Source organism: Sciurus carolinensis, chromosome 8 (genome assembly GCF_902686445.1).
Source record: "Sciurus carolinensis chromosome 8, mSciCar1.2, whole genome shotgun sequence".
In the NCBI taxonomy this organism is placed as follows: domain Eukaryota; kingdom Metazoa; phylum Chordata; class Mammalia; order Rodentia; family Sciuridae; genus Sciurus; species Sciurus carolinensis.
Genome location: NC_062220.1, coordinates 59,403,250 through 59,417,293, shown reverse-complemented (window position 1 = coordinate 59,417,293; position 14,044 = coordinate 59,403,250). Strand labels below are relative to the sequence as shown.

The window sequence follows — 14,044 nt, the reverse complement described above, 5'->3', positions numbered from 1 at the left end:
AAACCCAGGAGTGCTTTACCACTGAACTGAGTCCCTAGCCTTATTCATTTTTTTAAAAAAAATTTAAGACAGGGTTTTACCTTGTTGCTTGGGCCCTCTCTGAGTTGCTGAGACTGGCCTTGAACTTGTAGTCATCCTGTCTTATTCTCCTGAGTCATTGGGATTATAGGCATACACCTGATGTTAATACTTCATTTTGTTGTTTAAGGTAGTCAGAATCAATTATGCCATACTTCCACAAAGAAAGGTCACTTTTTCTTAATTATGAAAAAGAGACTATCTGGAAGAGAAGTCCTTTCAAGAAGAAATTGGCAGTTTTGCTCCAACCTATATATTGTCTTTAGTTCAACATGCTGTTGAGCTGGTATCCAGAAGTACTATCATAAAGGAAATTGCTAAGAGGAGGCAAACTTGGGTTCCTAGTCCAGTTTGAAAAAAGACTTGGACAAGGCTTAATTCTTCTGGGCTATTTAATGTGAAAACAGAGCACTTTTCATTGTGTGCACTCTGTGTCTTAGAATCTTAACTTTTTTAATCCTGAGCATTATTTTTCAAGGAGAATAGTATTTTTCAGTGAGGATAGTGTTTTAAATAATTCATCCATACCTATCATAGACAGTTCATAATGAACTTGTTTATTTTTTGGATGTCTTTGTAAAGAAATTAAAAATATTTCGAGTGATCCAAAAACTTATGATAATGACAAAGCATTTTGGAGGGAAATTTACACTTTGAAAATATCTTATGCATATATTTTGACATTAATTATAATTTATAGTCAGACGTTTGAGTCCAGGTTTATATTCTAAAACATTATTGGATGAAATACAAAACCTGCCTCATCTATTTGTAAGTGTGTTGAAGAAGTGTTTTGTTAAGTATGGCATATTTGACAACTGGCATATGCTGAGTGTTGATTTCTTTTTCATTGTAACAGCTATGAACCTATTTTAATGCAACATACCTACTAATTATGACAAGTTATGTTGATTTTCTAATTATGGCAGTAATAATTTTCTTCAAAAATAATTATTTGGATAAAATAGTGAGTTCATTTAATTAATATTAAACAGCATAGTTGAATCGTATTATCAATTTAGAAATAATTGCTTACGTACTCCAGGAGTAACTTCACTTTCAGACAAAAAACTTTCAGGAGTCAAACACTCAAGACCTTGGTTTCGTTATTTATTACCAATAACTTAAAAATTTCAGTAGTAGTATAAAACTAGAGGTCACAGATAATATTCCTTACAGATGCAAAATTCTAAGACCTCATTGTGTATAATGCAGAGAAAAGACTACCGCATATGTATCCATGGATGTACACAAGAATATTTTAAATCTAGATTTATAAATCTGGGAAGATAGGATTAATGGGGTGTTTGTTCTGCTTGTTTTAAACAGAGGTATTCTGAATGTATTTGTAGGTAGAAGGGCCAAAAAGGTTACAAAGAAATGAGACTGAATATGCTTGATAAAGACAAATTGATGAAGTTAGGGACTACAGGAAGTGGTGGGGATGTGATCAAGATGATTGATGGAAGAAATGAGGATCTCTGGGGAGTTACATGATTGAGGAGATATGTTGGTACAGAATGAAGCCAGATGTTAAGAAAACCAATAATATCTACTTAATATTTTTAAGTATTTTTTTCTTTTAAAATACCTTTATCAGATACGAGAGCCAACAGCTATGGGTTTAGGTCTTGCCTATATGTATAAGGTCCTGGGAACCACAAAAACAAAAGAAAAAAAATAATTACTTAGGTATTTTGTTCTGTTTTCTGGGATTCCCCAGAAAGAAAAAAGTCAGGTACGCTTAGGTTATACTGGATTCCACACTATGTCGGGCCCGTGACTTTATTAGGTGAGCATGAGGAGGAGGGAACTGTTGTAAATGTAAAAGGAACCTCACTCAGCTTCTTTATAAAACGTCTTATGTTACACTCCATTGCCTCAGCTGTTTTTGCTATAAAATTGCTAGAAATACTTAAATGTGAGGTGTATAAAAGATGTGCATATTTCAGCTATTCTAATTTCTTTCAAACTATTTTCCCAAGGTCTTTGAGAAATGAAACATTATTTTTGCCTAGGAAATTTCTTCACAGTAATCCGAAGTCTGATTTATTAAGTTCCTAAATGGTCTTCATAGAGAAGGCACAGGTGAGGAAGTTTAGAATTATCTAAAAAAGTTGCAAGTATGTTTTTAACTGTAAAAACATTTGTATAATCCTAAATTTTATTTCCAAAATCCAGAATCCTTATCACCAGAACACCTGCTTCCCTAAAACACATTTATAACAGAGGTCTCTGTCTTTTTCAACTGATTTTTTTTTAAAGCAAATAATCCAAGCTGTGTGGTGACTTTAAATGATAAACTTTTATTCTGAATATACTGTTTTGCACAAGATTTAACACAACATTTTCTGGGATTATAAATATTATTATAACAGTATTATACAAATTTTTACAAAATGTTTTTATCAGGCTAGTTAATTTCCACAAAAGTGTCAAGAGAACATAATAAAGGGGAGAAAAGAGCTATTGTTCACAAAAGCCACTTGGTCTTTTGCATGGATGCACACTGGGCATTTCATTAAAAGTTTCCCTAAAAGCATGATCCAACAATCACACAACACAAAAAAGATAATTTTGCCAGGTCACACTGTAAACTTGATTGGCATCTATACAAGACAGTATCCCATTAATCTCAGTGGAATTTGAGATAATTTCTTTATGTGAACTTAAAAGGCAGATGTAACCATTGGTGAGGACGGTGTAATTCTTCAAAGTTCCAGAATTTTTTAATACTTGATACTTTTGATTTGCTCTTTACAGAAATGTACACTGAATATTAACAATATTAACATTCTGCTATGGAAAACAATAAAAGTTCCAGATAATAATAAAATAGTTGGAATTTGGGCAAGTGAAAAAGTCACAAAATCCCTTTTGTCTCTCTAGGTCTGACACTGTACCGTTAGAGATTTTAATGTCAACTAATATGATCAATGGAATAGCCTAACAGTTATAAATTAAGACACAGAATTTAAGCTTTGGTGAAGACAAGACAAAGATTTAAATGAGATGTAAAATACAAGAGAGCATCAAATAAGCAAGTAACACTTGGGTTGCAAAGGTCACTTAAAAGGGATACTGCCTATTTGAACCCCGTAAGGCCAGTTTTAAGGTTAATAAAAGAATATTATAAATAGGAAAACTTACAAATGGCAGCAACACTGGTTTGTTTTATTTTTCTCCAGGTTAAGCAAGAATGCCTCAAGCATTAGAAACATGAAAAAAGATCATACTAAAATCTTATAGGCCCGGGACCTAAATAGCTCTTCAGTCAAACTTGCTAATTATGTCATGTTAAAAACCCGTTACAAATATGGACCACGATTGGTGTTTGGCAGTAATGCTGGTTGTTCAAATGAAGAAAAGATAAAGAAACCAGTAATGTAAAATTCTTGTTACTCAACAAGACTTATTCTGATTTTGTTTTAGTGACAAATTACATTAAGCTACATGAGTATAGTAAAAATTAAATAAGTAAAAAGAAGTTTAAAAAGCTTTTTATTGATCTCCTGTACTGATCAGTCTTTGGAAGTCAATACTAATACCAGACTAAAATTTAAGCTCTTATTGACAGAATTCACAGATAAATAGAATGTTTAACATAATAATTTAATGGGATGAGTGTTACTGTCTTTTAACCAAAAAAGGGTGCTAAAAGCATGAAGACTACTATGTCATGAAGACAATTTTTAGTCAGAGAGCATGTTCTTACCCAATTTGTTACCATGTGTGGTTGTCATGTCGTAGTTTATAACCAAATAGGGCCCTGCCACTAGATGCCAAGTTTAACTGTGATTAATACAAGAATAATGCAGTTGATGAAAACATACTATATAAATGACATTAGCTATGAAGATATATTTAACAGACTTTGAAAATAATTTTAAGGTAGTTTTGTTGTATGCTGGAAGCAATTCAATTGTTTTAATGTGCGTTATTTTATATACACAAACTAACAGTATTATATTTTGATATTCCCTTTCCAACACTTTCGTGATTTAAAATGGTCTAGCAAAAGTTAATAAGTTTTAAATATTTCATTAACAAACAACATGATTTAAACATATTACTAATTTTTTAAATCACTTTGGTGTTTTCTAAAATGTCAATACCAGTTATGAATGGACTACAAAATCACAACAATGTGTTAGAAACAGTAACTGATGTCAATTCTTAGAACAATAGTTGGCAAAGTGATTCCATTTCCCCCTCCCCTATTTTAAATTAAAAAAAAATTCTTAAATAAGGAAATATACACAAGTAGGATAGATATATCAGTGGTAGGAGGGAATTATAAATGTATGCAAAGCTAAAAACAAATATTTCTTTGAAACATTGCTAAAGAATTGGTTATATCTTCGATATGTGGAACATATTAAAGCATGCTGGATAATGTAAATAACTTTGACTTTAAAATGATACATAAGAAAATTTCCAGCATGTACACACACCAATATTTGGCATGTTTGGAAAACAAATGTATTTTACCATAAAAAATATCTTTATACTTTCAGCCTTCCGTAAAATTATTCACTATTCTTAGAGTTACACATTCATCGTTTTTATCCTTTCTTCAAATACTGTTTATTCCTGAAAATAATTTAAAAGCATAAATAATATTTGGCTACTCTATTAATCTATAATGAAATATCCAATTTACTACACTAACCATTTTCACCAATGAGGCTGTATAAAAACAAATTTTATTCACAATCAAGTGTTCATGTGCATACATATAGATTCAAGGTTTCCTATTTGTTCAGATTATTGTAAAACCCTCACCAAATTCCACGGAACTGTTGGCTAAATGATCATATCATTTAAAATGGAGGGACAGAAGCAGCAGCAGCAATTTTGGGATTGTACATGCTACTATTGAAATGAACAAAGAGGAAACCTAGGATGAATCTTCATTGAGAACATATATGTACTTTTCAAAAAATAAATGTGTTAAATCTGATTTATGTACTTAAAATATCTGTACATAGGTTTTCAGGCAAAAGCACGAGTCTGTATAAAATCCATTATTTCTCATTTCACCGTTTACCTGACCCAGTCATTCAGCATTTACATTGCACAGTATATTCAGAGTAGTTTAACAACGTTTTTAAAGATGACTTAAGTGCATTTACACCGCAAGGTTCAGATTCTTACATGACAATAATGTCACTCAGTTAACTTTTCAATGGACTACACTCTACAGTAAGAGAAAAACCAAAAAGTTAAAATAGCAGCAGCATCATGCAAAATACCCTTGGTAACCCAAGTTCATTTGTCACAAGAAAAACATTCCCCTCCCCCCAACAAGCTTTTCTTAGAGCATTTTTAAATATCTGGCTAGCACTACATAACTGTACTGTGAACCAAAGGACATTACGTCAAAGCATTTAAGGGCTTACATGTATGAGGAAATAAGTCACGTGTTCAAATTTCACCCGCAAGCACCTCTAGTTTAAGTTTCTCAGTTAACATTGTCAAACCATCAATTCATTACCCCACCAAAATTTAATTGGTCATCAATTGCATTTTATTTTTGGCAGAGAAATCGTTCTTTGTAAGGCATTTTTTTCATGGCTAATTTTTGGTTGAAAATTAGTCATTTTTTAATATTTCAACAGTTTAAACCAATGTTACTACTCTCTCTCTCCTGCCTCCCTCTCTAACTACTCAAAGCAGGAATTCTGAACAGAAGAATAAGTGAAGGCAAAAATAACTCCCCTCACCCCCAAAGATTTTCTTGGTAAAATTGCAGCAAGTTGAAATTCAAAGTCAAAATCAAGACATTTCTCATGATTCATAAACCATTGCATGGGGAACCCTTTTACATGTAATCACCAACGAAGCAACAACAAACTCCCAAATTTTCCAATAGAGCACATATAGAATTTTGCTTTGATGTTATACATAGATGATGCAGCATTCACACAAGTTTAAGGGTCTGACACCCTGACATGCAGCCAGTGGGTGCCTTATGAATCTGTGCCTTAGAGTTACGCATGGTACAGGCCCAGCTAATGTTCTGCTGATTGGACAACTGACCCTATTTTAATGTAATTGAGGGCTCATGTGTTGGCAGGGTCTGGACTTGACTATGCTGATTTTGGTTTTAGGTCACAATAGGTAGCGTCTGCTGCCAGATACCAGCCAAAGTAGTAGGAATTGGAGTCCAAAGATAGACCACAGGGAAGGATTTAATCCAGAAACTCCGCCACAGTCGGTATAGTCCTCCTGTTAGAAAGAAAGGAAAAAATAAAATCTTGAAAAACATTTAGTAAGGCATCTTTCAGAGTAACCCATATGTAGTTCACTTTGAACTCACCTTCTAAAATTGTTCTAAGTGGAATCCATATAAATAACATTCACCTAGATTTTATTGTTCAGTGAGGGTGAAGCAAATCCCTAGAACCATTTGACAAATGCTTTACATTTTTAGTTGTAGAGGTTGATGATTGTGAAAGAAAATAAAGATGCCCATTTTTAAATAAAAAATATTCTGTCATGGTACCAAAAATCCTATATATTTATGAAGGCAAGAAATAAAAATAAAATATTGTAATGTTCTATCATTCCCAAGAATAATGACTTTAGTGACTGTGCTCTATAAGGAAGAGTAAGTAAATTTAAGAAATAAAGTTCCATTTCCCATCTCTTATATCCAATTTCTAAGGGGTACATACAGTGTCTATGTTGCACCTGGACCTTCATCAAGAATTAAAGTAAAATGAAAAATAGCATATTTGAACCATAAATAATGAAAGGACATTTTGAAAACATACATCCAAAAAAAGAGAAATAAGCTAGAGAGGCTTGTCTTCTTTGGAGAACCATGAAATATTAGCAATGACTATACCTACTTGGATTCATCACAATATAGTGGTGGCTTATTGGTTCCCTATTAATATCTTTTTTTTCCTGGGTTCTATATTCTGTGCATTTCTCACATCCTTTAATAATTTTTAATGTAGTGAACTTCATTGAAAAAAAAAAAAACCCAGTTCTAATCAGTGTCATAAGCATTTTTAAGAATTCACTAATTCAAAGTTCAAAATGATATGTTATATGAAAGAATGAACCAAAGCATTTTCTTTTGTTCTTCCTTTAAAATTTTACCAAGACTCTAAGCTCTCAAAGATTAAGAACGTTGTTGTTGTGTTTGTTTACCAGAATAAACAAAGTTCCTGCCACTTGGTAAATAAGTAGAATTTTTTTCATGAATTATATTTGAAGGGTGCAACTCTTTTCTCTTTATTCATTTGTTAAATAGAAGGCTGAGAGAAGAGAATCTATAAAGGGAAATGTTAACTTTCCAAAGTGCCTTCCAAACCTAAATAGAATCTAAAGTAATTCTTTTCTGATGCTTCTGAAATTCCAGACAGCAAGAGGACTACATATAATATTCCTTTCTTGACATGTTTTCCCACGTGTCTTTGGCTTATGCCCTCTTCTGGTTTTCTGGAAACCTGTTGGTGGTTAGTCTTACTCTCCTTGGTGTCACTTCTTCTATTTGTGTTCTCTACATGTTAGATGTTCCTAGGGGTTAGTTTTCTATTGATACTTGGCTTCTAGGTGATCTAATCTGATCCTATGACTTTAAATAGTGTCTATTTGCTAATAACTCACACTTTTATAACCTCAGCCCTGCATTCTCCTCTGTTGTCCCATTACCACCTCTTCTCTTGTGTGTGTCATGGAGATTTCAATCTTAACTACTTCTCAAATGTTATTCTTCTGAGTATTTACTAATGGCACTCTAAGAATAGTACGTTATTGTTGGATATGAGGTGTTCTCCAAAAGCTCATGAGTGAGACAACCCGAGGAGATTCAGAGGAAGAATGATCAAGTTATGAAAGCCTTAAGCCAATCAGTGAATTAATCCCTGCATGGGATTAATTGAGTGGTAACTAAAGGCAGGCAGTGTAAAGCTGGAGGAGAGGGTCCCTGGGGGCATGCCTTTGGGGTATATATTTGGTATCTGGCCAGTGCAGGCTCTCTACTGCCTGATGATCATGTGAGCTGCTTCCCTCCACCAGACTCTTCTGCTACATATTTCTGCCTCAACTTGAGCCCTAAGGAATGAAGCTGGCTGTCTATGGACTGACACTTCTAAAACCTTCAGTTCCTAAATAAACTCTTCCTCCCCTAAAATGGTTCCGGTCAGTTCTTTTAGTCACAGCAGTGAAAAAGCTGAACAAAACAGTAGATCAGGCTAAAGATTCCCAGTCATCGGAGATTCCTTTTTGTTCTCAAATGCATCCATCAGCATTACTACTCAGTTCTCGATTCAAAATACATTCCCACCCTCTCCACTCTTGCTATCTCAGGTCCCAGTCACTGCTATGCTTCTGCAAAAGCTGCCTCATTTGTCTCCTTACTTCTACTCTGCCCTTTTACATTGTCCAACAAGCATTCTTCTTAAAAGCATAAATCAAATCCTTTCATATATTGTTTGAAATTTCTCATCACTCTCAAAACAAAGTCCAAATTCCTTACCAAGGCCCACAAAGTCTTATGTGGTCTGGAACCTGGCTGCTCCTTCATCTTCCCACATTCTTCTCCTTTCCTCAGCCCTCACTTTGCTCCTAAAACACTATCATCCTCTGCAATGGGTTGTACTATCTAAGGGCCTTTGCACTACTCTTTTTTGTTTAGATACTGTTCCCTGTAGGTTAGGGTAACCACATAAAACCAGGGTACCTGTTACATTTGAATTTCAGGTTAAAAAAATTGTACATGAGTACAATTAGTACCCCTAAGTATCTCATACATACAGGAATGGCATGATACACAGTAGGTGTGCAGTAGGTGCTCAATGAAGCAGCACACACACTGACTGGTTAAAAAGGCCACAGACATAAAGTAATACTTAAAAGGAAAGCATAGGGGTTGGAGTTGTGACTCAGTGGTAGAGCACTTGCCTGGCACATGCGAGGCCCTGAGTTCGATACTCACCATGGCATTTAAATAAATAAAATAAAAGATCCATTGACAGCTACAAAAAAATGTTTAAAAAAAAAAAAAAGAAGGCCTAATTGTCACTTAGCTAGGAATACTCTGCAGTTCTGGCAAAGTATTAAAAACTGTCACACACATACAGTTTATTTACATGTAAAAGATATATTTTGTTGAGGAAATTCTTATGAATATAAAACTTTTATCTTTATATTCTAGGAATGTATTATGCTTCTGGTTCCTACTCATTTTGTGTGTGTGTGTGTGTGTGTGTGTGTGTGTGTGTGTGTTTGTACACATATACATATATTTTTCCCTTCATTTTCTCCCTGTGATGATGAGATGTCTGTCAATATTGGAGGTGTTAGGTTAGATAAATTATTTGGAGTCCCAGTAGTCTGTATATGGAATTGCACTGAAAAATCTGACCCCTTAATTTCCTGCTAATGTTTAGCATGCTGCAATCACATGCAATAAAACAGAAATTATGATATGGAAGTAAATTATGAGGTACACTTTTTAAGCACTTTAAATCACAAATGCACAGATTGTGGGAAGAAACAGAATTTTCTGTCTTGTAGAAGCTAAAATTCCACTGACACCATGACTAGATTAATCAATATTATTTTAAAAGATTTTAGTAGAAAATACAGCTTGGTACCTTATTTTAGTTTAACATTAAAATAGAAAAAGATGCAGTACATATACATATATATTTTTTAATTTTTACTACACATCTCATTTGGGACCTCTCTCAAAAGACTATTAATAACGTGTCATCTGAGAATTCTTTGTTTCTTTTCCTTCTCCATAACTCATTGAAAGAAAGAACTCTTAAGACCAGGCAAACTGGTTGCTAAAAATTTCTTCAACCTGCTGTTGTTAAACAAATGTTGCTAAATCCTTCTTTTCTTTCCACAACCAGAACCTGGGACAACTAATTGCACAAATAACAGAATTTTAATCTAATTAAATAAAGTGTTTCAGTCATTTGGCTAAGGACATTTTACTCTTCTCTGAATTAATGGCTAATTTTTGAGTTCAGGTAAGTTTGTACTAAAGTCACCAAAGCAGCTTCAAAGAAAATTTATGCTAAGAATTTTTTAGGTAGGTAGATACTGCACATTAAATCCTTTGATAGCAATAAAGCCCATAACACATAAGCTGTCTTTCTACACAGCATTTTAGCACCCTAACTACCTAACTATGTTAACCCAAGAGATGGGTAGTATTTGTTGAACTCTTTAGAGGTAGAAAAATTAATAAACATATACATAGATATATTTGTGCATGTTAAATTTTATGTACCCAATAGTATCCTTTTATAAAGTGGGTTTACATAAAATAAACTTTTTCAATGGACAGATTACTGGCTTATTTTCTGCTTTAATTAACATCTTGAACTTTATTTACTTTTTGTTGTTGTTTATCACTTAAATCTTCATAAAACCCCTGCCAAAATGTCTCATTTGAACACTTGTGTTTTAAGGAATTCCTTATAGTATGGAGTTTCATAATGTATACTCACCACAATCCATAGCCTTTTTGGACCATATGGGATACAAGAACCTTTCCTTTGCATGTTCCAAAGAGAGTCTATCTATATCTCCAGTTGGCATGTGTTTACCTTACGCTGTTACATATTTTGGCTATATAACTGTAGTACAAGCATTTGGACTTAGAAGGCAGGTGTCTCAGGAAACCAAGCATAGCTCAAATATTTTGTTTGCTAAGTACTGAATTTAAGCAAAGAAAACTCAATGTTCTTTGCCTTTTTTTTTTCTGGTTATGAAATTTATGTAGAAAAAAAGTCAAAGTAATTTGCACTCACTGTAGAAAAGGTGACTAGTGAGTAAAATTAAAGTTATAATTTCACTATCTAGTGATGAATTCTATACCTTTTGTATTACCTCCTCAGTATTATTGCTGCATTAAAATACATAAAATTAACACATACAATTTGATAAGTGCACACTTGTGTACTGCATGATTGTGAAGCAGACTCCCTGTGAAGTTGGAGGCTCCTTTCAAATTGAGAGCAATTTCCTGGTACTGGGAGTGGAGGCTGAGGGGCTGGGGATCCCTCTCCCTTCCTGGGGAGGTCAAGAAAGCCAAGAGTGGAGGTCAGTCCCTCCTGGGCCAGTGTTAACAAAGACTAAATCTACATATGTATATCAACTGGCTTTCATTTCTATAAATTTTAACTGTTTCTGTGTGACTGTGGGAGAAACAATCTAGTTGCTTCTCCTCAGTTTGATCAAACTGCCTAGAGTTCATTTTTCCTTTTTCCATCATTTACCTATTTTTATGTAGGCAGGTGACTGATAACAATTTATTGATGTTCTATCTTATGTATATACTTAACCATTATGTCATTTTGGGGATAGTAATATTGCTATATCTGAGAACATTTTATTTTTTAGAATATTTTCATTCAACATAGTAGCTCTAACAACAAAGCAGTAATTTGGCATTTTTAATGTCTGATAACCTAGAAATCTTATCTAAAATTTTGTGACTGAGACAATTAAACTTTGAATTGAAGATGAAAATATGAATTTTTATACTATTCCTCATGTTTAGAGTATAATGATTTTATACCCTTATGCTCTACTTTGTTCTTTTCTATTATAACCACAAATAGGGGTAATTATAGAAGCATATAATTCCATTATACTTTTCTTGGTTAATTGGTTAACTACGTACCTCTTTAGGGAATTTGATAAAAGTTATATTTCAAATAGCTGCCTATATATCAAGATAGTGTATATGAAGAGAGATTATTTAATTTGGGTCTTTTACTTTAATTAATAAAACTGGCTAAAATACCTTTGTCTTAGAATTTTTTTTTTCATGACAACCATTATCTTATTACTCCAGAACAAATCAGGCTATTTTCCGAGACTCCCTCTACTACTGTAGTCCCCCAAACCCCAGGAGCTCTTTGTATTCTTAGTAATGGCCACATCTCCATCTAGTGGTTTCCTAATCGATGAATACCAAGAGACCAATGAAGAAAGAACACAACAGAAGTTGCTCTAGTAGCATAATCATGATTATTCTAGAGCATCAGAAATGAACCTGTGTAATAATAAATAGAATACTGAATACAAATGTATCCCCCAAACACCTGTTTATCAGCATTGCTTACAAAATTCGGAAATTACTCTAAAGATTAGTAAAAATGATAATTTTGGTTTAATATAAATAATTTTTAATTAAATAAACTTAAAAATTAGAAACACATTTCAATTAGCATATCAATATTTGGGAAATACAATTCTAGAAAGTTAATTAAATTAGACTAGTTGATAAGAAAAGCAAAATTAATTTCATGCTAGCATTTAAAAATATCAATTAGTTGCTGTTAGGTATTTCTCTGTAGTAAAGCATGATATCATGAAATTTATATAACTTTTTGTACACAATGACAATCTTTATAGAAAAACCTTATGAGAAAATGATTTTAAAATAAATATAGGAATCTGCTATGTTCTGTTTAGGATGAGAAACTTAGGTACCATTAGAAATCAGCAATTTACAAAATAATATTAGTACTAGAATTTTAATAACCTTGTTTCAGGACATTTATTGAGGATTTAGGAATATGGGTTATTTTCTAAAATTTCAAGTGAAAAACAAAAAGAAAGAAAAATTAGAGAAAGTGACTGACCATCCACACCACATGAAAACTTGCAGTAAAATGAAGATAGGAGCTGACATCATGGTACAGGCACGACTCGTTGTGCATATAAGTTGATCCTATTAATAACGGGCAAAGTAGCAAGTACAGGGAAAGGAAAGAAAACACAGAAAAGAAGACATACAAGATGAGATTTCATGCAATTTGCTGGCAATTAGCAGTTAATGTGAGCCTCCATCCAGAGCAGATTCACAGTGACCATTGCAAATAAGCATTACCAAAATACTCCACTGCTAAAGAAACACATTATTAGCACACCAAGCTACTGAGCAAGAGCTGTACTTTCACACACAACCCAATACACAATTTATGGGAACTTGAATTGTTGGAAATTTTTGTCTGAGTCAAATTTTTTTAATCCATTGGTCAAAAGATACAGTCCCTAAAAGGAGAATATTTTTAGGTCATAGGGTCTTTATATCATCTTTTAAGTTCATCTGAGTAAACTGACTTTGCATTGTTGAAAGTTGGTCACAAATAATTGATGAATGAAGTTTCCCTAAGGAGTGACGCTATCCTTGGGCTCACAAAAATCTTTCCTTGGGGAATGATTCCATGTGAGCAAGAATCCTGAAGGTTTAGTGCACAGAATAACACAAGTTCTTGTGTCTGGATTTTATGTCTTACAGGGCAAAATTGAAAAACAACTCAATTACAAATTTGAATCATCTTCCCTATCAAGATAAATAGTCAGAATCCTCACAGAGATATCTGGGATTTACTGGCTAATACATCTTGCATTTTTAGCCCTATTCCCCACCACTGACTTTATTTTTCTTTGCTCCATTTAAAATTTATATTACCTAGTTACATAGTATGTGTTTGTGAAAATGCCTGTGGAACAAACCTATTCTAAATAAATAATTATTCTAAAAATATACATTCATCAAGGACTGTTCTGACATGCTGTTAGAATTGTCAATTCATTATCCATATGTGGGCGCTTATTGGTGTGGGCAAGTCACTTATTGCAAAGACATACCTTGAAAATCAGAATTATAGAATAGTATACTCAAAATCATTAAAATAAGTGGATATAGATTTTAATATGGCTTTTGAGTTTCCTAATAAGTAAAATAATTGTAGTTGGATGCAGTGGTATATGTCTGTAATACCAATGACTTGGGAGTCTGAGGTAGGAGGATCACAAGTTTGAGGCTAACCTAAGCAACTTAGTGAGTCCTGTCTTAAAATAAAAAATAAAATGGTCTGGAAATTCATCTCAATGGTAAAGTGTGCCTAGGTTTAAATTCTAGTACCAAAATAATAATAATAATTATTATTATTTTAAAAGTAAAAAGTTGATTATA

The 14,044-nt window shown here is 33.2% G+C and overlaps 1 protein-coding gene across 13 annotated transcripts in view; it reads right to left on the bottom strand.

Annotated features, from left to right (window-relative positions):
* Nucleotides 1–2,364: 2,364 nt before the first annotated feature.
* The window catches only part of Cacna2d1 (calcium voltage-gated channel auxiliary subunit alpha2delta 1), a 460,852-nt gene continuing 449,172 nt past the window's right edge, over nucleotides 2,365–14,044 (bottom strand). For all 13 annotated transcript variants that reach the window (XM_047560214.1, XM_047560216.1, XM_047560218.1 and 10 more), the window contains one exon: nucleotides 2,365–6,309. In XM_047560214.1, the coding sequence (XP_047416170.1) occupies nucleotides 6,193–6,309 (117 nt within the window). In that variant the 3' untranslated portion in view covers nucleotides 2,365–6,192. The remainder of the gene's footprint in view (nucleotides 6,310–14,044) is intronic.